The sequence below is a fragment of the Quercus suber genome, unplaced genomic scaffold (assembly GCF_002906115.3).
Source record: "Quercus suber isolate HL8 unplaced genomic scaffold, Cork oak 2.0 scaffold_167, whole genome shotgun sequence".
NCBI lineage: Eukaryota > Viridiplantae > Streptophyta > Magnoliopsida > Fagales > Fagaceae > Quercus > Quercus suber.
In genome coordinates this window covers 611,157-633,888 of record NW_027071804.1, presented here as the reverse complement: position 1 = coordinate 633,888, position 22,732 = coordinate 611,157, and the positions used below count along the sequence as shown (strand labels likewise).

General features: G+C 33.1%; 2 protein-coding genes across 2 annotated transcripts; both read right to left on the bottom strand.

Moving 5' to 3' along the window:
- Positions 1-504: 504 nt before the first annotated feature.
- On the bottom strand, positions 505-7,765 carry LOC136061471 (rab GTPase-activating protein 22-like). The gene is made up of 8 exons (XM_065770046.1): positions 7,474-7,765; positions 6,285-6,407; positions 5,195-5,283; positions 4,768-4,873; positions 3,357-3,454; positions 2,116-2,376; positions 1,470-1,553; positions 505-860 (listed from the first exon to the last, which is right to left on the bottom strand). Exons 1-8 carry the CDS (start codon positions 7,727-7,729, stop codon positions 846-848), a joined length of 1,032 nt encoding a protein of 343 aa, XP_065626118.1. The 5' UTR covers positions 7,730-7,765; the 3' UTR covers positions 505-845.
- A 440-nt stretch (positions 7,766-8,205) lies between these two features.
- On the bottom strand, positions 8,206-17,263 carry LOC136066170 (uncharacterized). Its single transcript, XM_065770045.1, has 8 exons — positions 16,662-17,263; positions 15,733-15,828; positions 13,795-13,898; positions 12,482-12,738; positions 11,294-11,416; positions 10,204-10,292; positions 9,777-9,882; positions 8,206-8,462 (listed from the first exon to the last, which is right to left on the bottom strand). Exons 1-8 carry the CDS (start codon positions 16,749-16,751, stop codon positions 8,221-8,223), a joined length of 1,107 nt encoding a protein of 368 aa, XP_065626117.1. The 5' UTR covers positions 16,752-17,263; the 3' UTR covers positions 8,206-8,220.
- Between the last annotated feature and the right edge of the window lie 5,469 nt (positions 17,264-22,732).

The following is a 22,732-nucleotide window of genomic DNA, read 5'->3' as shown; positions in this document are numbered from 1 at the left end:
GACTACATTTCCACGATATGCACTTTTATCAGTAGGCCGAATTACCAATAGGTTTTAGATATTTTAAATCTTTTATTCGACTATAAGAGACTTTACTAGAACAAATTTTGCCTCTAGTTTTAACCCTCAAGGAGGGATTTTTAAAAAAACATATTTTTTTGAAGTATAAATTTTAATCTTTTTATTTATTATTTAAACATTTTCAAACAGTTCATTTTTTAAAAACCCACAAAAAATAAAGGAAAATAACTCTCACACACACTGTATGCACGCATGTTTTTAATTGAAATCAATTTTAGCTAAAACAAGCGTGTGTATGGCATGCGTAATAACCATTGCTCAAAAATAAAATGTATCAAATGGACACTTAATTTTTGTCATTAGTTTCAATGTTCTTTCTAGTTTTGCCTTGTGACTTTTTATTTTCTTGGACCCCGCAAGCTTATTAGCTGTCTAAATGAATCATCCCGTTCCCACATTACTTCCCAAAAGAAAATACACCACTGCAAATAAAATTAATTTCATTGATATGGATTTCAATTGTGTATCAGCTTTCTTTTGTATTTTTGTAATTGTTACAAACAATAGGGGCTTACAAAGTACATTTGTGTAAGATCTTGCAAAGAATTGTTTTGGATATACAAATAATGAAAGATTATTTGAACATAAAACTCTCCCTTCTGTGGAAGGTTTGCTGCTGGAGCAATCTTACGATTCTGTGAACTCAGACAAAATCTCAAGTTAAAGTATATCATTATTGCTCGCCAAATCAAATCGCCAGCAAGTAGGAAAAAACATCCATTATTTCTTGACTGGCTGAAAAAAATCATGTGCTTTCTTTACAGTTACGTCTTCTTGGCCTGCAGTGACAATGTTGTTCAGTAAATTGAAGCAATACGTGGAAGAGCTTTGCTTTTTAATAAAGCAACACAAACAACCGATGAATAGAGGATATTACTACCCCATGGATTCCAGTTGGCAGAAAAAAGTGTACAAAATCAAACGTATAAATACAAGCATAATCTTTCACAACTGGTTTATCCAGAAATGGTGAGGGCAACAAAATGGCTTCATTCTGGCGTAATATCCTTTGTTTTAATAGCCTCTGGAACCCTTTTAGAACGGTTGGAGTATGGCCACTAATAACATGACCAGCAGAGAGAAAAGTTGGTTGACCATAAAAATGTAACATTTGAAGGATTCCTATGTTATAACCTGGAAAATTTGGCTACCAAAAGGTATGACTACAAACAAAGCACCAGAGTGAAACTCTTTGAATGATTGGCGCTAAGATGACATCTTGCAATTTGATCATTTTTCTTTTTATTTTTTTAGTCTTAAAACTCTAGACAGTTTCAGTCACTTATATAAACTATAGCCTATTATGCCATGTTTCACTGTTTCTTACTCCAGGAAAGATTTTAAATGCATTTCAAGACTATAAAAAAGGTCCAAGACAAGAATGTTACCTTTTTTAAATACTTCTTGTGAAGTTTCATTGCCCCAGTGCAAGCTTTTCTGGCATCTAGATTTCCAGTAATGTCATTCAATATCTGGAAAGGATTAAAAACAAAACAGGAGAAAAATGATTTAGACAGAGACAGGCAAAGTTATAAAGTAACTTATAATTGCAATGTTCCAGCACACGCCTACCAGAACTAGATAATTAATTCCATGGAAAATGCTTCATCAGTACCCAACTACTGTTTCCTCAGGACTACAAATTTTATTCTAATCATCAGTAGGAGAATAAAGAGCAACTGATTGTACTTTATCAAACGTTTTTATCAAAGAGAAGGGGAAAATTCTTCTAAATCCTTAAGGTTGGTAGGTGAATTTTCCTGCAGTACACCTTCATGACTTCGTTACTCTTAAATTTTATTTATTTATTTATTTATTTAAAGGGGAAGATAAGTGGGGTGGTCAATCTGTAACACCTATGCCAGCCCCACCCAACTCTTCCTCATCCGGATTAAAGAAACTTCAATATTTACTCTTTATTTTTTTTTTTTGTTGAATGCTATTTCCTCACTTGAGTTCTCTACATATTTTTTATTTTCCCCATGGACTAACCTAAAGTAAATCAGCATATTGGAGTTTCTAAACCAAGCTAACCTTGACAACGTCATCCAGGCCCCGAGCTTCTTGCAGTAGCTTTGTGCTCTTGTCTTTTAAGACACTAGCAACAAGGAAAATAGAGATTGGGAGGGGGGCTTCTGAATTCTTTGCTCCATTTTTCATATTTTCCCTTTCATATTTTCCACACTGACGTCTTGACTTTGCTTTTCCTTTAGATCCCTCAGCTTTTTCACTAGCTGACTCAGGTTCTTCATACAATAAGAATAAGTCAGGATCGTATTCCAGGGCCCACATCATCTGAAAAAAGTCCAAACACCATACAATAACTATTAACAGAAATGTCCAATGTGTGATTACAATTAAAAAAAAGATTATATAACCATAAACTTAATGCCCAAAAACTATCGTAGACACAGACACATGCATGAACATACACAAATAAAAATGAACAAAAGGAATAAGTGAGAATAAAAGGAGACACAAGCATCTTCCTTTTGCATGCTTAAGTCCAATGGATAAAAGCAATTATAAAATACCCCAAGGAATTATTTAACAGAAAACTGACTGACTGGACACTTCTTAAAGCCATATAAATTAGCAATTTTATTTGATGTTATTTGTTTTTCCCCGGCACTAATGTAATTGGGGGGGGTGGTGGGGGGAATCACATTCTATAACCACATCAGTAAGCTTAAACAATTTGCATCAATATTCTATAATGTATTTGTGCCACAAGCATGGCATGCATCTGCATAAATCACAGCTTAAACCTTATATTCTGAACATGGTAAAGAGTGATCACAAAATAGAGGCAAGAGCATTTGGATGCTCTCAATTGAGAAGCAAATGGATGCATAGAGATCAAGTCATAACTCATAACAATCTCTTCCTACAGAAAAATTTCAAATGACATCACAATTCACTACTTTAGATACAATCTCTTGGCTTTTAATCACAGACCAGTTATATTTAGGTGAAAGATAAGTCTTGAATGATTATCCATGCAATATTTCTGTAACAACTTTCTGTGTTTTCTAAAGAACACTAACCATATCCTTATATAAGCTTTTTAAACTTTAATTTAGATTAGACCAAAATAATCAGCAAACAATTATTTAAATATTAGAATTACATCACAAAACATTTGGAAGAGAAACCTGAGATTTAAGAATATTGAAAGTTAAAATTGGTCTTTGAGGAACAGTTTTAAACCCTCCAGACAGGGGTTGAACTCCCAAAAAAAGAAGGAAAAAGATACAGTTGAAGTTGAATCCTACCTCCCAAAGGTACAATGAGTCACCGAAAGAGAATTCTCTACGAAACAAAACCATAAGCATCCGAAAAGCAAATAGATAATCACCTCCACCTAGTGTCTCTGTGCTCCAAAATCAAAAGACATGCTTTTCTATTACTTTCTTTCTTGAGAACTAAATGAAGGGATGTGCAAGAAATATAAAATATATTGTCACAAGGGGAATATTGAACTATTGACATAATACTATAGGATATAGTGCTATAATATAATAAATAAATAAACCATTAAATGGCTCTATTTTTTTATTAGTAAAACGTTTTTATTAATGAAGAGGAACTACATCATGTACACAGGGTGTTTACATGAGGTACTCCTAAAGAATTACAATGTTAGCTTATATTAAAAAAAAAGAAAAATATTACAATGTTATAGCTGAGAGCTGCATCTACACCAGTTAACAGCATAGCAATGGTTGAGTTGCTTTGTCTTGGCAGACTATTAATTAAAAAACTATGCTAAAGTACATGATGTCTCTCTTCCTCACCCTAGTTCATATATTATAACTTCAAAATAGATATTGGGCAATAAATTTTTGTTTTCTTACTCTTGGGTAGCATATGAAAGTAAATAAAAACCACAAAGACATTGATTATGAGCTTCCAGCCATAAAGGCAATTTAAAACATTTGAGAATTCCTCCCATCAATAACTCAACCCCCAAAAAAAAAAAAATCACTTGAAAATATCCCCTAATACTCTTGCCTTTAGTTTCTCACTTAAATTCCACAGTTCAAGTCCATACAGCCAAAGGAACCTCCCTTTGCCAAGAATTTCTCTAAAGCAAGAGAATTATGGTCCTTTCCTTTTTATGCAATTGGCGTTCAGTGGACGATGCCAAAGAACGTGGAAAATATGTTTTTAGTTGGTCCCTGCAGAGCTGTTTTGCTGGCATAAAAATAGCATTACTTGGAATGCTTCTCCTCTTGCTTTATGTGGGCAAGCTGGAGAGAGGAACTGTAAAGCATTGAGACCAAATCTTTTTTCTTGCAAACTTTGTTTGAGTGGTCTACTGTCTTTGGAGTGCTTTCTATACCTATTTAAATTGTAGATCTTATCAAATTTATATTGTAATTTTTTAGTGGCTCTCTTCACCCTGTCTAATTGAGTGTCCTTTCCATTCAATAAAATTTTCGTTTTATGATGGTTTCACAATTGGCCCTGAATGCTGATTTTCAGCTTATGTTCGGAAGCAATGCTCAAAGGTCAATAATCTTCCACCAAACTCTTATATCTTTTATTAATAACAATGAGTTACAAAACAACAACTGCAACATAATGTTTATACTGACGGGGACAAAAGCTTTATTAACTGATAAATGACATTAATTATGAGCTAAATATAAAGAATGAGAAAACAAAATTTGAAGGCAATACCTAAGTGCTGATGAAGTTTTGGATCTATAACTTGAGTAATTGCAGCCAAATTACTAAGTTGTGCCTCCACTCCAACGGAGCTATCAGTGCATCTGAAATTTCCTCGCTATAATTTTAAAACAAGAACACATATTGTAAGGAACTGGAATTAAAATTAGAAACAAAAATGATTAATCTAAAAAAAATTTCCAGCTCAGGAAGAACAATATGTTAACAGATTATATAGAATGGAACATAGTGTGGTTACTTGTTAACACAGAATATTTAACTTAAGTACACTACTTAAAGTGAAATAATATGGCCTACAAAATTTTCCACCAAAGCAAGCCATTTTGCATAGTAGGAGATATCTAAATTATAACTAAAGTACACTACTTAAAGTGAAATATTATGACCAACGAAAAAATTGTATGGGGCAAAAAAGTACCAATCTGCGCATCAACCGTTCAAAGCACCAAAATGCATCTGCTTCATCTTCAAGAAGAATTATCATGGGGGAGCAGAGGTCACTCATTCCTGCTCGGTATTGTCATAAAGTTTAGATAGAAGATCCAATATTGTGTTGCAATAATTATGTAAATTTTTGTTACCTCTTGCTATGCAAGGAAGGAATGTAAATGAGAAGAATTTCAATGAAATATATATATTTAGATAAGAATGCTAGACCCACATGTAACAATATAAGTAGACTACATCAATGATTATTATTCTTCCCTTAATAAACAAGTGAAAGAATCAAAGGTTGTTCCAACTCTTGAACCTTAGAAAAAAAAACATTACTACAAGGATAATGGAACACAACAGAGAGCTGATATTGGGTGAATATTAAAATATATAATTTTATTTCCTGATATGCCATTTATTTAGATACAATTGAAAAGAAATTAAAGGAAAATGGACCCCAATGTAAACAAATGGTTATTTGGACAATTCTCTCTACCTACTAATAGAGAAAGAGGGATCTACGGAGCTTCCTGGACCTAATCTCTGATGATTTCATGTCATGAAAATGCCATGAGAGCATGGAGAAACATATTATCAAGACCCACTGGCAAATGGACCCCAATTTGCAAATCATGTTTGTCATTATTTTTCCATTCAAATGTTATAATTAAACAAGTAGCATTTACGAGAGCATTGTAAAGAAGACGATCATGCTAGATTTGTACATACTTTATACTAAAAATAGTCCGCTAGATATGTGTCCCTAGCCATAGATGTTGAAAAATTATTTCATAACATTTCAAGCATGTAATAAACGGTATTCATATCCAGTATTTTTCACTCTTTTATGGTGCAAACATCATATCTACTCAAACCTATGACAATTTAAGCTACAGGCTACAGTCCCTTATTGAACAAAGTTAATAATTACTGGGTGGCAAAGCTAATGGTAGTGGAGAATGGAGATCACGGCAATATAATGGATCAAGCAGATTTCCAACAAAGCAATGTGACTCATCATTTGATTGAACAAGCCCTTAACGACACATTAGCCATCCGTTTGAATCACCCACCTTGACAATAACCGACATCTGTATCTATCCACGCATAAACAGCAAGAATATCCCATAGTTTTGACAAGTTTTCCTGCTTCTCGTAAAACACCAATGTCCGATCAGTCCGAACCACATCAAGACCTGACATTAATATTAAGCCAACCAGAAAATTCATCAAAAAATAAATCTATAAGTACAAACATGCTCTTATAACTAAATACAACAATGCTCTAATTTACTATATGCAAGTAAATTCCAAATAAACATATTGCAATGGTTTTACACCAAAAAATAAATCAACGCTCAAACTTAAAACAACTAAGAACTACAGCATTACAAGCAGAAAAGATTGACAAACTTGGTGATTCATATGCAATCTTGATTTGTTGAACAGTATTTTAGTTTCATTGGCACCAATTACACCCACATAAGAAATGAAGGTCAAATGCATGCTAATTAAATCAAATTTGGAAATCCGTACAAAAACTTTAAATCATAATATATAATAAATAACCATCACTCCATCCATCCCACAATGAGTGTCACTGATGAAAAAAAAATGCACATTTTAAGGAGGTTCCTTGTAATTCAAAATATTTGTATGTGCTTGCCATTGTATTATTATTTATTATTGTAGTTAAGTATTGATGAATGGTGGAAGCTTCAAAATAACAATAAAAAGGGAACATAAATTAAACTTTGACTTTTTGACATGGGACAGACATTACCAAACAAGCAAAATTGGAAAAGTAACTGATTATGGGACAAGTGAAGTAATAAAAAGTGATCACAGAATAAGTAATTGAAACAACTCAAAAAACATTGAAGCAAAATTGCAAAATAAGAATGACAGAAATTCTCTAGAAATAAATTGACATTTAAATTTCATAGCACAAATTTAGCAAAAGAGAGTTGAACACTGGAAGATTCCAGGCAACTAGAATTTATGCTGAAAAGACTTTATTGAGATTGTATTTTCTTTCAAATTGTAACAAAGGATTTTAGATGACAATCTCATCCCCAAGATGCATTCATCTGAAATCAATTTGTGATCATCACCAATTGAAATGTCCAATAATAATGTTCCATATAATCAGTACTTTACAAGCTAAATCAATCATCAAAATGCGAGCTTATGCAGAAAGGTAAATACAAATTTTGCCCTAACACAAAAGACATGAGCATTTAATTAAAGAATACCACCAACCTATTTGATGCAGAGTCAGCATCCACTGGATTGCTTTCTTATCCTTCACTGTTTCCAAACCATCACCTCTAACATTTGCCCCACCATTGTCATCAGGAGGTAAAGCCTGTCCCTTGTCTGGGTTTGTTTCTAAAAGCACTAATGGATCTAGAATGGGTTGACCATCTTCAGTAATTACGGGCGCTGTGATAAATCTACCACTTCCAACTACAGGAAACATTTGGCCGCACTCTTCCTTCCACCTAGCATATTGCATTCTGAAGGAGTAGACATAAGATTAACGAAATGGATAGTCTCTAAATATCAGCAGATGGTACAGCAAACTTTGAACTCTTTATTTGTGCCACAAGCATGGCATGCATCTGCATAAATCACAGCTTAAACCTTATATTCTGAACATGGTAAAGAGTGATCACAAAATAGAGGCAAGAGCATTTGGATGCTCTCAATTGAGAAGCAAATGGATGCATAGAGATCAAGTCATAACTCATAACAATCTCTTCCTACAGAAAAATTTCAAATGACATCACAATTCACTACTTTAGATACAATCTCTTGGCTTTTAATCACAGACCAGTTATATTTAGGTGAAAGATAAGTCTTGAATGATTATCCATGCAATATTTCTGTAACAACTTTCTGTGTTTTCTAAAGAACACTAACCATATCCTTATATAAGCTTTTTAAACTTTAATTTAGATTAGACCAAAATAATCAGCAAACAATTATTTAAATATTAGAATCACATCACAAAACATTTGGAAGAGAAACCTGAGATTTAAGAATATTGAAAGTTAAAATTGGTCTTTGAGGAACAGTTTTAAACCCCCCAGACAGGAGTTGAACTCCCAAAAAAAGAAGGAAAAAGATACAGTTGAAGTTGAATCCTACCTCCCAAAGGTACAATGAGTCACCGAAAGAGAATTCTCTACGAAACAAAACCATAAGCATCCGAAAAGCAAATAGATAATCACCTCCACCTAGTGTCTCTGTGCTCCAAAATCAAAAGACATGCTTTTCTATTACTTTCTTTCTTGAGAACTAAATGAAGGGATGTGCAAGAAATATAAAATATATTGTCACAAGGGGAATATTGAACTATTGACATAATACTATAGGATATAGTGCTATAATACAATAAATAAATAAACCATTAAATGGCTCTATTTTTTTATTAGTAAAACGTTTTTATTAATGAAGAGGAACTACATCATGTACACAGGGTGTTTACATGAGGTACTCCTAAAGAATTACAATGTTAGCTTATATTAAAAAAAAAGAAAAATATTACAATGTTATAGCTGAGAGCTGCATCTACACCAGTTAACAGCATAGCAATGGTTGAGTTGCTTTGTCTTGGCAGACTATTAATTAAAAAACTATGCTAAAGTACATGATGTCTCTCTTCCTCACCCTAGTTCATATATTATAACTTCAAAATAGATATTGGGCAATAAATTTTTGTTTTCTTACTCTTGGGTAGCATATGAAAGTAAATAAAAACCACAAAGACATTGATTATGAGCTTCCAGCCATAAAGGCAATTTAAAACATTTGAGAATTCCTCCCATCAATAACTCAACCCCCAAAAAAAAAAAAAATCACTTGAAAATATCCCCTAATACTCTTGCCTTTAGTTTCTCACTTAAATTCCACAGTTCAAGTCCATACAGCCAAAGGAACCTCCCTTTGCCAAGAATTTCTCTAAAGCAAGAGAATTATGGTCCTTTCCTTTTTATGCAATTGGCGTTCAGTGGACGATGCCAAAGAACGTGGAAAATATGTTTTTAGTTGGTCCCTGCAGAGCTGTTTTGCTGGCATAAAAATAGCATTACTTGGAATACTTCTCCTCTTGCTTTATGTGGGCAAGCTGGAGAGAGGAACTGTAAAGCATTGAGACCAAATCTTTTTTCTTGCAAACTTTGTTTGAGTGGTCTACTGTCTTTGGAGTGCTTTCTATACCTATTTAAATTGTAGATCTTATCAAATTTATATTGTAATTTTTTAGTGGCTCTCTTCACCCTGTCTAATTGAGTGTCCTTTCCATTCAATAAAATTTTTGTTTTATGATGGTTTCACAATTGGCCCTGAATGCTGATTTTCAGCTTATGTTCGGAAGCAATGCTCAAAGGTCAATAATCTTCCACCAAACTCTTATATCTTTTATTAATAACAATGAGTTACAAAACAACAACTGCAACATAATGTTTATACTGACGGGGACAAAAGCTTTATTAACTGATAAATGACATTAATTATGAGCTAAATATAAAGAATGAGAAAACAAAATTTGAAGGCAATACCTAAGTGCTGATGAAGTTTTGGATCTATAACTTGAGTAATTGCAGCCAAATTACTAAGTTGTGCCTCCACTCCAACGGAGCTATCAGTGCATCTGAAATTTCCTCGCTATAATTTTAAAACAAGAACACATATTGTAAGGAACTGGAATTAAAATTAGAAAAAAAAATGATTAATCTAAAAAAAATTTCCAGCTCAGGAAGAACAATATGTTAACAGATTATATAGAATGGAACATAGTGTGGTTACTTGTTGACACAGAATATTTAACTTAAGTACACTACTTAAAGTGAAATAATATGGCCTACAAAATTTTCCACCAAAGCAAGCCATTTTGCATAGTAGGAGATATCTAAATTATAACTAAAGTACGCTACTTAAAGTGAAATATTATGACCAACGAAAAAATTGTATGGGGCAAAAAAGTACCAATCTGCGCATCAACCGTTCAAAGCACCAAAATGCATCTGCTTCATCTTCAAGAAGAATTATCATGGGGGAGCAGAGGTCACTCATTCCTGCTCGGTATTGTCATAAATTTTAGATAGAAGATCCAATATTGTGTTGCAATAATTATGTAAATTTTTGTTACCTCTTGCTATGCAAGGAAGGAATGTAAATGAGAAGAATTTCAATGAAAAATATATATTTAGATAAGAATGCTAGACCCACATGTAACAATATAAGTAGACTACATCAATGATTATTATTCTTCCCTTAATAAACAAGTGAAAGAATCAAAGGTTGTTCCAACTCTTGAACCTTAGAAAAAAAAACATTACTACAAGGATAATGGAACACAACAGAGAGCTGATATTGGGTGAATATTAAAATATATAATTTTATTTCCTGATATGCCATTTATTTAGATACAATCGAAAAGAAATTAAAGGAAAATGGACCCCAATGTAAAAAAATGGTTATTTGGACAATTCTCTCTACCTACTAATAGAGAAAGAGGGATCTAAGGAGCTTCCTGGACCTAATCTCTAATGATTTCATGTCATGAAAATGCCATGAGAGCATGGAGAAACATATTATCAAGACCCACTGGCAAATGGACCCCAATTTGCAAATCATGTTTGTCATTATTTTTCCATTCAAATGTTATAATTAAACAAGTAGCATTTACGAGAGCATTGTAAAGAAGACGATCATGCTAGATTTGTACATACTTTATACTAAAAATAGTCCGCTAGATATGTGTCCCTAGCCATAGATGTTGAAAAATTATTTCATAACATTTCAAGCATGTAATAAACGGTATTCATATCCAGTATTTTTCACTCTTTTATGGTGCAAACATCATATCTACTCAAACCTATGACAATTTAAGCTACAGGCTACAGTCCTTTATTGAACAAAGTTAATAATTACTGGGTGGCAAAGCTAATGGTAGTGGAGAATGGAGATCACGGCAATATAATGGATCAAGCAGATTTCCAACAAAGCAATGTGACTCATCATTTGATTGAACAAGCCCTTAACGACACATTAGCTATCCGTTTGAATCACCCACCTTGACAATAACCGACATCTGTATCTATCCACGCATAAACAGCAAGAATATCCCATAGTTTTGATAAGTTTTCCTGCTTCTCGTAAAACACCAATGTCCGATCAGTCCGAACCACATCAAGACCTGACATTAATATTAAGCCAACCAGAAAATTCATCAAAAAATAAATCTATAAGTACAAACATGCTCTTATAACTAAATACAACAATGCTCTAATTTACTATATGCAAGTAAATTCCAAATAAACATATTGCAATGGTTTTACACCAAAAAATAAATCAACGCTCAAACTTAAAACAACTAAGAACTACAGCATTACAAGCAGAAAAGATTGACAAACTTGGTGATTCATATGCAATCTTGATTTGTTGAACAGTATTTTAGTTTCATTGGCACCAATTACACCCACATAAGAAATGAAGGTCAAATGCATGCTAATTAAATCAAATTTGGAAATCCGTACAAAAACTTTAAATCATAATATATAATAAATAACCATCACTCCATCCATCCCACAATGAGTGTCACTGATGAAAAAAAATGCACATTTTAAGGAGGTTCCTTGTAATTCAAAATATTTGTATGTGCTTGCCATTGTATTATTATTTATTATTGTAGTTAAGTATTGATGAATGGTGGAAGCTTCAAAATAACAATAAAAAGGGAACATAAATTAAACTTTGACTTTTTGACATGGGACAGACATTACCAAACAAGCAAAATTGGAAAAGTAACTGATTATGGGACAAGTGAAGTAATAAAAAGTGATCACAGAATAAGTAATTGAAACAACTCAAAAAACATTGAAGCAAAATTGCAAAATAAGAATGACAGAAATTCTCTAGAAATAAATTGACATTTAAATTTCATAGCACAAATTTAGCAAAAGAGAGTTGAACACTGGAAGATTCCAGGCAACTAGAATTTATGCTGAAAAGACTTTATTGAGATTGTATTTTCTTTCAAATTGTAACAAAGGATTTTAGATGACAATCTCATCCCCAAGATGCATTCATCTGAAATCAATTTGTGATCATCACCAATTGAAATGTCCAATAATAATGTTCCATATAATCAGTACTTTACAAGCTAAATCAATCATCAAAATGCGAGCTTATGCAGAAAGGTAAATACAAATTTTGCCCTAACACAAAAGACATGAGCATTTAATTAAAGAATACCACCAACCTATTTGATGCAGAGTCAGCATCCACTGGATTGCTTTCTTATCCTTCACTGTTTCCAAACCATCGCCTCTAACATTTGCCCCACCATTGTCATCAGGAGGTAAAGCCTGTCCCTTGTCTGGGTTTGTTTCTAAAAGCACTAATGGATCTAGAATGGGTTGACCATCTTCAGTGATTACGGGCGCTGTGATAAATCTACCACTTCCAACTACAGGAAACATTTGGCCGCACTCTTCCTTCCACCTAGCATATTGCATTCTGAAGGAGTAGACATAAGATTAACGAAATGGATAGTCTCTAAATATCAGCAGATGGTACAGCAAACTTTGAACTCTTCATATATATATATTGAATGCTTAAAGGATAAAACTTAGAGTGGATCCAAAAATAACAGAATAATAACTTTAAAAAAAGGATGCCTATGCTATAGGTGTAAATAATTGTTCTTAGTTTTTTACAGGTTAAGACTGATAATAATCACCTGTGCTTTTGTCACTTTAATTTGATTGTTTGGGAAAAAAAAATTTAGTTTTAAATCTAAATTGATGATTATCTCTTGAAAAACATAGGAAAAAGGGAATATATTATCTAGCACATAAAAGAGGACAATTAAATGGCCCAAAAGAAAATTGAACTTAATCACTCATTTGATCCTTCAAGCAACAACACCCTTAAGCTCTCCCTAACCCTTCCCCATTAATTCCCCCACGTGATACAATTTATAATTAAAAGAAAAGAAAGAAACTGTGCTACCCATTACAAACCTTAAGAAACTAAATTTTGGATTTCATGGAAAAGGAAATTGGACTACCTTCGACGTTGCCGTATCTGCTCACGTTCTTCAAATGTACTCTGAGGATCATAACAACCAAGTAGAAATTCCCATACTTCTCCTCTGATTGATGGATGTACCCCCTAATTTGGAAAATAATTATGATAAGCATCAACTTTAGTTTTTTACAGGTTAAGACTGATAATAATCACCTGTGCTTTTGTCACTTTAATTTGATTGTTTGGGAAAAAAAAATTTAGTTTTAAATCTAAATTGATGATTATCTCTTGAAAAACATAGGAAAAAGGGAATATATTATCTAGCACATAAAAGAGGACAATTAAATGGCCCAAAAGAAAATTGAACTTAATCACTCATTTGATCCTTCAAGCAACAACACCCTTAAGCTCTCCCTAACCCTTCCCCATTAATTCCCCCACGTGATACAATTTATAATTAAAAGAAAAGAAAGAAACTGTGCTACCCATTACAAACCTTAAGAAACTAAATTTTGGATTTCACGGAAAAGGAAATTGGACTACCTTCGACGTTGCCGTATCTGCTCACGTTCTTCAAATGTACTCTGAGGATCATAACAACCAAGTAGAAATTCCCATACTTCTCCTCTGATTGATGGATGTACCCCCTAATTTGGAAAATAATTATGATAAGCATCAACTCTCACAGTGTTGTTTCCTTTATGAATGGAAAAACAAAAATGAACTCATGAAAAAGAAAATATCTACAAAATGAAGAAATAGAGAAGATTCCGTAAAAGGATTGCTCAAGTACACATATACTATTTGGAACAAATAGTAAACAATTATTAAATCATTAAACAACTATTTGGAAATGATGAATTCAATAAAAAAAAAATTTATAACACTTCCTCTCACATGTGGGGCCCAACTCATGGGATTTAATCTTTTAAGTAGAGGTATTTTTTTTTTATGGCTCTAATTCCACAGTTACCATTTGTCCCCAAAACATGAACAATTAAGAAAAGGAAAATTTAATCATCTAACCATTATTAAAACAACTTCCATAAAAATGATTCAAAAAATTTATTGAGACCCTTAATGAATTACATTGGGTGTTTGTTCACATAAGACAAATCTATAGATTTTACAAAGCAATTGAGCTCCATATTGATAACATATACCTCAAGGGTGATTAATTGATACATGACATAGGTTTTAGCCACAACACATGAAAGGAACATTATCATGGTGAAGAATATCTAGGTGATTTTTTCCTTCAAGATAAAAAAAGAAACACAACTTAGAATGAGTATAAACTAAATTGGCAGAACAACTTCAAACTTCATTTAGAGCTGTCAGAACAAAAGAACCAAGTCAAGTAGTCCAGGTGCATAGAAAATCAAACGGAATAATAATAAAATCAGATATGTTATATAGAGCAGATGTTAGAAATTTTAGTGACAGTGTGGTCAGATGATAAATGTAGTATAGACAAGATCGATAAGATAGTTAAGTTGAATGACTAGGAAATTAGTTAATAATATCATTATTACACTTTATTAGCTTCTCCAACGTTCTTTTAACATTTGTATATTTAGAGATATCTTTGTTCTTTACAACTTTTGCTGATATATCAAATACAATATTTGCCTATCCTAATGAATTTACAAACGCACCTTGTTCAAGTAACTATTTTAGAAATTTGCATTTAGATGAGAGACTAGTAGTGACACCGCAGCAGACTACAGCACACTATATTTATGACTAATTAAGGAAGCAATGCTTATTACTGCAAGTGTTTAGGGAGGTCATGAAGGCCAAAAAAGGAAGTATAATCATTATGATGTGCACAATCATTTATTAAGTAAATTACTTTGAGTTGATAGTATCTCCAATTCCGAGGGTCATTGAACTCCTCAACCTGATTAGTAACTTTACATGGGCAAGGAGTGTGCAGAAAGGTGGTCAACTATGCCAGTAGGAGCAACAATACGTTTTGAGGCATTCATATTATCCAATGCAACGATCTTTGGATCAAATGGCATCTTCCCCCACAAGGGTTTATATTATAAGAAAGCAGATATCCCTTAAGGATCTGCAAGTCATGTTTACCTATCCAGGAAATTTATTTTAGAACAGGAAAAAAGTGGCTATATTATCTAATACGAAGGGAATAAGTTTGTTAATTCCACAGTTCAACTATTAAACCTGATTTAAAGAGAAGAGATTTTCTGGGCTTCTCAAGATACAATATTAATCTTAAACATCTTTTTTTTTTTATAATTTGATAGTTACAATGGGAGGGGTTTTGAACCCTGGACTTCTTTGTTGGGAACATTAGGAAGTGTCAGTTGAGCTAAAAGGCTCTTGGCTATTAATCTTATATATCAACTAAGAATGATAGCGATGCTCTGGTGCAAGCTGACTTTCATAGTCTCCAAATAACATTAAACTTAAACACACTTTTTGGATGGTTTTGAATTATAAAGAGGCACTTACCCCACGATGGATTCGACTTAGAGTCTTGCTGATATCCAGATAACCTTCTGGAGTAAATGCAGCCTGCCATTTCCTTACACTTAATGTTTTACCAGACTGCATAAGCGGATTAAAAATAGAAACTTCAGTAATAGACATTGCAAGCAACAGAGAGAAAGTTTCATGAATTTGAATATTCAATCCATATGTATTACCTAGGGTAAGTGCATCAATATGACTTTACATATAATTCATTTTTTTAAGTAGCATGAAACATGGTCAGATTTGTAAAGAAGCAACTCTTGATAGGAGAGATACTGGTTAGATCTTCAATTCAATGCATCACATTTCACAAAGTACCAATAATGATAGATTTATAAATGCCTATGACTAGTTCGTTTTTTTGGTTCCAACTGTTCAGTCTTACAAATACCCTCTCGGCTATTCCAATGACAAAAAGAGAAACACATTCTCTAAATTGGAAGTAAGAAACATTGCAAAAACAAGAGCCCTGCCAAGTTTGATCAATAGTAATTTTAAGGCAAGATCCTCACAAGGAAATTTCTCTTTGAATGTCCAGATTAACAACAATCCGATTAAGTATGAAATTGCACACAATCTGAAATATTAAATGAGACCTTGATGAGCCCAATGTCACCATCTCAGAAAAAACTTAACTATATTATTATCATGCCTGCCTTCAATCATAGAAGTATTAACAATCTTGTAACTGTTCACGAATCTCCAATTTCAAGAAAAATCATAAATTTCCAACACAAACAAACCAATCTCTATCATTTACTTATTTCCACCTTCCTCAATTCATGCCATGTATATATCTGTGTGTGTGTATGCATATATATCTAAAAAATCCAAAAGGGTATCTAACAATCCGAATAATATATATATATATATATATGTCATAAAAAAAACAAAAACAAAAAACGTACCTTGATTTTGAAGCGGGTCTTTGGAACATCGGTGCACTCAGGGCGGACCTGATAGTAAGAATCAGCAGGAGTTCCAGGGTCCCTCCACATTTCCAAAAACGCTTCCAGAAAACACAAAAAGTCAAAGAAATTCCTTTGCTTTCAAAACCCAAAAAACAAAAAACGCCCAGATGCTGGAACCCCTTGAAAAATGAACAAAAACCCAGAAAAAAGAATTGGCACAGAGGATGTTTCAAAGGGATCCCAGATCACGAGCTGCTGGTCAAGTACAGGCTCCAATAATATCCAGGAGCATAACCCAAAAATTATATCTATATATTTATAATAAATAAATAAAACAATAAATTTTTTTTTTCTTTGAGAAAGAACAATAATTATTTGTTGGTTTGGTTATTCTGTTTTTGTTATTGTTCTTTCTTTTTATTACATAAAATTTAATTAGTTTTCATCTTTAAAAATGGAGTTATGGTGGTGGGTGAGTAGTTGGTGATTTAGTCATGGTCATACTCATTCTAATGGTGGATTTTACTCTGTCAAAGGAAAGGTCCGTGTCCTTGAGATGGTTCCCAGTCCCACCTCTCACGACAACCTCCAACAAGGCCGTTTAATGCGTTAATTTAATGTTCCTTTTTCACATGTCTTTTTTTTTTTTTTTTTTTTTTTTTTTTTTCCTTTTTCACATGTCTTTTCTTTTTCTTTTTTTTCTTTTTTTTTTTCTTTTTTTCCAATAAAAAATTACTCCCGTACAATTTTTTTTAGATACATATGAGTATATTGAATTTAATTATGTTCAAAAAATATATTTAGTGTTAATATTTTACTAATCATGTGTTTAAATCTAATTAGAAAACCCAGTTATTGGGTCTAAGGAACTTTTTATTTTTTATTTTTTGGAGAATGGGTCTAAGGAACTGAATATAAGTTTTACATTTTTTATTTTTATCATATGGGAATATGGGATTAGATTGATTGCTTTCTAGTTTTAAGTTTTAAGAAGTCGTACCTTTTATTTGGGAAAGATCAGGTCAAGTAGGTTTTTTTTGGTTGGGTTTTAGTGTTTTACATAGATTAGAGATTTTAATTACTTTGTGGTTGTGGTTGGAAAATTTTAGTACTTAAATTTGATTGGATGGTAGAGAGGGTGGGGAGCGAAGGAGGCGTAGGATCATTAGATTTGACCTGCTATTCATTTATTTATTTATTTAACTGGAACAAGAAAATGGGGATATAGGTACAACAAAAAAGAGGCATGGAATGATGGAAATTACTAAAGTTAGAATTAGGAAGGTGGCTTTTGTTTTGTCAATGTCAATGTCAATGTTTGTTTTTTTAGTCAATGGGGGGTGTTTCGGTTTAGAATGGGCACAAGTGGGCCTTGACATGAGAATGGCTTTCATTGTTTTAGTCTCAGCTTAGACAAGCCCATCAATGATGGGGATTCTAGTTATGTTAGCCCACTAAAACTTTGATTCACAGCTCCTCATCTTTTCATTTTATTCTTCCACATATTTGCCTAGGATCTTCTTCACTTTAACAATGTTAAATTACCAATCCAAATCAAGGTTTTGGTCATGAGTTGTTCAATATTATTCCCAACAGAACCGAAAACTTTTTTTTCTAGATTCTCCATGCTTTGTGCTTTGCCATATATGTTTTCCTTTTATATGTCTCTCACTCTGCCTTCTCAATTTGCAATCTATGGAAGGTTAATTATATTTTATATTATATATGAACGAAAAAAGGGTTAGTATATCGGGTCCAAAGTTTATGTTAAAAATTAATATAAGTAGACATGAATCTCTAATGTTATCTATGTTACCCACGTTTTGCCATTTCTCTTCCCGGCCTGCAAGGTGCAAAATTGCATATTTTTAGCGTTTTAACTATATTTGGCCCAATTTTTTTCCAATTTGCATTTTTTTTGGATAGAAATCCAATCTGCATTTATTTTAAAGGTTCTGCTTTTTTAAGCCCAACTCTTATTCTATTTATAACCAAAAAAAAAAAATTAGTAACATACAACTTTTTAAACCTTGAATTCCTGATGTTATCTATTTTAACACACTTTTTCTTCTTCAAAAAACTTCAAATTAAGTTAAGCTAAATCCGTCAAGAGTAACTCAACTAGTACCTCTTAGTGTTTCCATTGTAGTTCAAGGTTAAAGTCCCCCTCCCAACCACCTACGCGTTGTAAATGTTGAATCTATCCACACACACACACACACACACACACACACACACACACACACACACACACACACACACACACACACACACACACACACACACACACACACACACACACACACACACACACACACACACACACACACACAAAAAAAGGTTAAGCTAAACCCAAACTTTAGTATAAATTTATAGAGAAGTAAATGAAAGAAATACTTGACTAAATTGGAAGCCTCTAATTTATAAATTAAAGATACTGGGTTGAAAGTTTCAAATGAGATCAAATGATATAATCTATTATATACCAAATCTTGGAAAATAGATTGAGTGAACATGTGTTGTAGTATACTGGACTTGGGTTCTTGACTACCATCTTCACTTGATCTCGCTTTAGGAGTACAGTTAAGCATTTTTCCAACTTTGACTTTCCATACAATATGAGAAAGTCTTGCTACGAATACTAGTGATGAGCCATTCTAACTGATAAATTAATATATCCTCGTAATTATTCTAAGCTGCGAGCTCGAATCTGAATCCGACCCAAAAATTCAAGCAGCACATTAGCCCTAGGAACGTACTATGGGAGTACCTCTTCAAATTGCTAGGGCTTTTGGTGAATTTAGTAGAGCTTTTTGAGGACTTTTTGAGAATGAGTTGGTTTCAGTGCCGGTGGTGGTTAAGTAGACAATAGGGGGGTGGGGGTGGGGGTGGGGGTGGAGGATGCGCTAATGAGTTTTGGGTGAGGTGTAAAATGATTTTTTTTTATTTGTTTTTTTTATGAATAGAAAATGTGTAGAGGGGGCGACTTGAGTATGAAGTGTAAAATGTTATAATCGCAAATAAAAGCATAAAATATTTTACACCCAAAATGCTTCTATTTTACAATTAATCGGATATTATTTTCAGGTTGATTAGCAATTTTAGTCACTCGGACACCTGTAAATGTGAAAAATATTTTTCGAAAGTCAATTTGCATAAGAACAAATGCAATCTTGATGAAAATGAACTTCTTGAACAATTTGAGAGTATTTAGTAAAAACCATTAAAAAGTGTGGTTTTAATAATCTGAATTCTACTAATTACTATTTGAGGTGTGAATCACCAAAAAGGAGAAGAATATCACATGGGGACTTCCTTTACTTGTGATACCTTAATAAGTTACCAAATGCAACAATAAGTAGGTTGGCAAAAATAAGTATAATTTGGATCCAAAAGGCGCTTAAACCAACACTTAAAAAGCTTATAAAACCCTTTCCCTCTCTCACAGAGCAGGAGAGAGCTCAATTTAACTAATACCATTCATACTTGGACTAAATTAGTAATTTGATCCCTCTTATTGATATCTTTCCATCATTTCGTGGTGTTAAGTGAGCTCTCTCCTATTTTAAAATTTTAATTTTAATCATTCCTTGGTTATGTTGTTGGAGAGCTCTGAGATTTGAAGTTTGTTTCTCTAGAGTCATGTCATCCATGCTAGCAGAGTGGCACAAACAACACCTAAAACCCATTTGGATGTTTTTTGTATAACATATTGGCAGAAATATCATTTTTGTTTCTACATTTTTGACCCATTTTCATTTTGGTCTCCACTTTTTTTCTTTTCCTATTTTGGTCCTCAAAATTAAAAAATTGTTCTCATTTTAGCATATATCGTCATCTCACTAACGAATGTTGCATACATAGTGCATTGCTTGCAAGCATGAAGATGTCGTGATTATTAGTAAAATTTATTTGGCATAAAAAAAATGCAACATCAACATCCATATAAGCTTTTAATTTTTTTTTAAAAAAAATTAACATATCAATTTTAACAAAATTATACCCTCATTCCAACCAAATAGCAACCCAATTCATAATTGACAATGGCTGAAGAACCTCTGTTCTAATGTTGTGCGGTGATTTAAACCACGTTGCATGATCTAAGTCACATGTAAGAAATAAGCTACGAAGCATGGACACGAATAAGAATACGGGGACATGTATGGGTACAACACAGGGTGAAATGACAATTTTAGAAAAATTAAGAGAAAAATGTTTTATAACAAAAATATTATTATTTTTAAATAATTGTTAAAAATTCTTTTATAAGCACATTAAAACCTAACCATCGATAATATATATATATATATATGTGTGTGTGCGCGCGCGTCGCGCGCTCCCCTATTGTCTACCTAGGTAATGAAAAAAGAATTGTGAAAATTTAACTACTTAACTCATAAAAGAATCGTAATGGACTTTAACTCATAAAAGACAAAATTTTGAAAAGAAGCACATATTTACACGTCTTTTGTTCACTTGGGTGGTTGGAGATAAAAGAGAGCTCTACATGTGTGATAGTGAGGAAAAAAAAAAAAAAAAAAAAGTGAGTAAAGAGGCAAACAAAACAAGAATAAGGGCAAAAGTGGAAACTGAAAAAGAGAAATAGATAGAGCTAAAGAAGAAGAAGAAGAAGAAGAAGAGATCAGAATGGGAAGAAGATTGGCGGTAGAGGAGATCAGTGTGAGTCTGTGAGAGGAAGTGGGAGGAGATTGGTTTGAGAGGCAATGTGTTACAGTTTTTTTTTTGGTAGCACAGGCCATGTCCCAACTGTGTCCTGCCGTGTCCATCATTTTTCACAAAGAAAAAAAAAAAAAAAAATCTAGGACACGTGCTGTCATGTCCACGCATTTCCAATGTCCCGTACATGTCGGACAAGAGCAAGGCAGCCCAAATGCTTGTGCGCGCTTTCCAGTAAATAAGTAGTCCAAGAAGTCCTCTTTTGAAGCATACAAAGGGCAAGAAGCATTAGGGATGACATTCCTCTTTACAAACTCTCTTCGTATTGAAGACTATCATTTAAAAGTTTCCGAAGGAATAAAGTAAGGACTTTTAGCTTTCACAAGGCTCTCCACATTTGATAACTATATCTGAGTTCTGCTTCTTCCATCAAATTGCATTCACTATGAAGAAGCCAGTAGACTCACTTGACTCTAATTCTCTAAATAGACCTGATTGATTCATGGGGCCAAATCAGCTTATCTGAACTTCCCAACCTAGGAGGCTTCTTAACAATAGAGTTGGTTACGTGAGGTGCATACAAATTCCTCACAAATGCACAAAACATTGTGTATAATTTCCCCCAAACCGGTTGGTAGGAACTGTTTCCCGTTTCCCACTAGCCATTGAGCTTCTATAAGAACATACCACATTGCATTTTCTGTTTCACAATAGTTATTGGGGTTTTTTTTTTTTCCTCTATTGGGAATTTTAATAGATTTATAGTTACTATACCCTGAATCAAGTGAACTGGAATAGAGTTAATATTCATGTCTAAGATGGAAAGAAAGGGAGAAAAATATTCAATACAAACATACATGTTAACTGTCAAACGCTAACTTATTTTAGTTTAGAGCTAAAGCTTTTGATAGTTGTCCACACACCCGTTTCAAAATGAGGCCATACCAATTTGAAGTCATGTAGACCACACACTGGATAGGGGTGGGAATTAATGGATCCTATGAATTCCAATTTGCTGGCAAACTCAAAGGTAAAGGGCAAGATGGGCTGTCCCGTAAGCTAAAGCATGAAATTGCTAAAAAAACAGGAGCCTTCTATTCTCATTCTCATTCTAACGAATAAAACAATATCTGATGTTATAATAAGATGATAAATACTTTGGTTCTCATTCTCGTTCTAATGAATAAAAAATCAGAAGGGAGAAGGGGGGAAAATGATAAGAACATAAACCAATTCAGGAAAGTAGGAAATGAGCAAACAACAAAAATTACAACTTGAATGTGCAGTGATTTAAACCAACATAAATTTTTTCTTTTTTATTCTACTATGTCCATTATACATGGAGTTGTCTTTTTACAATAAAAGTTATCTTACTTACCAAAGAAAAACTT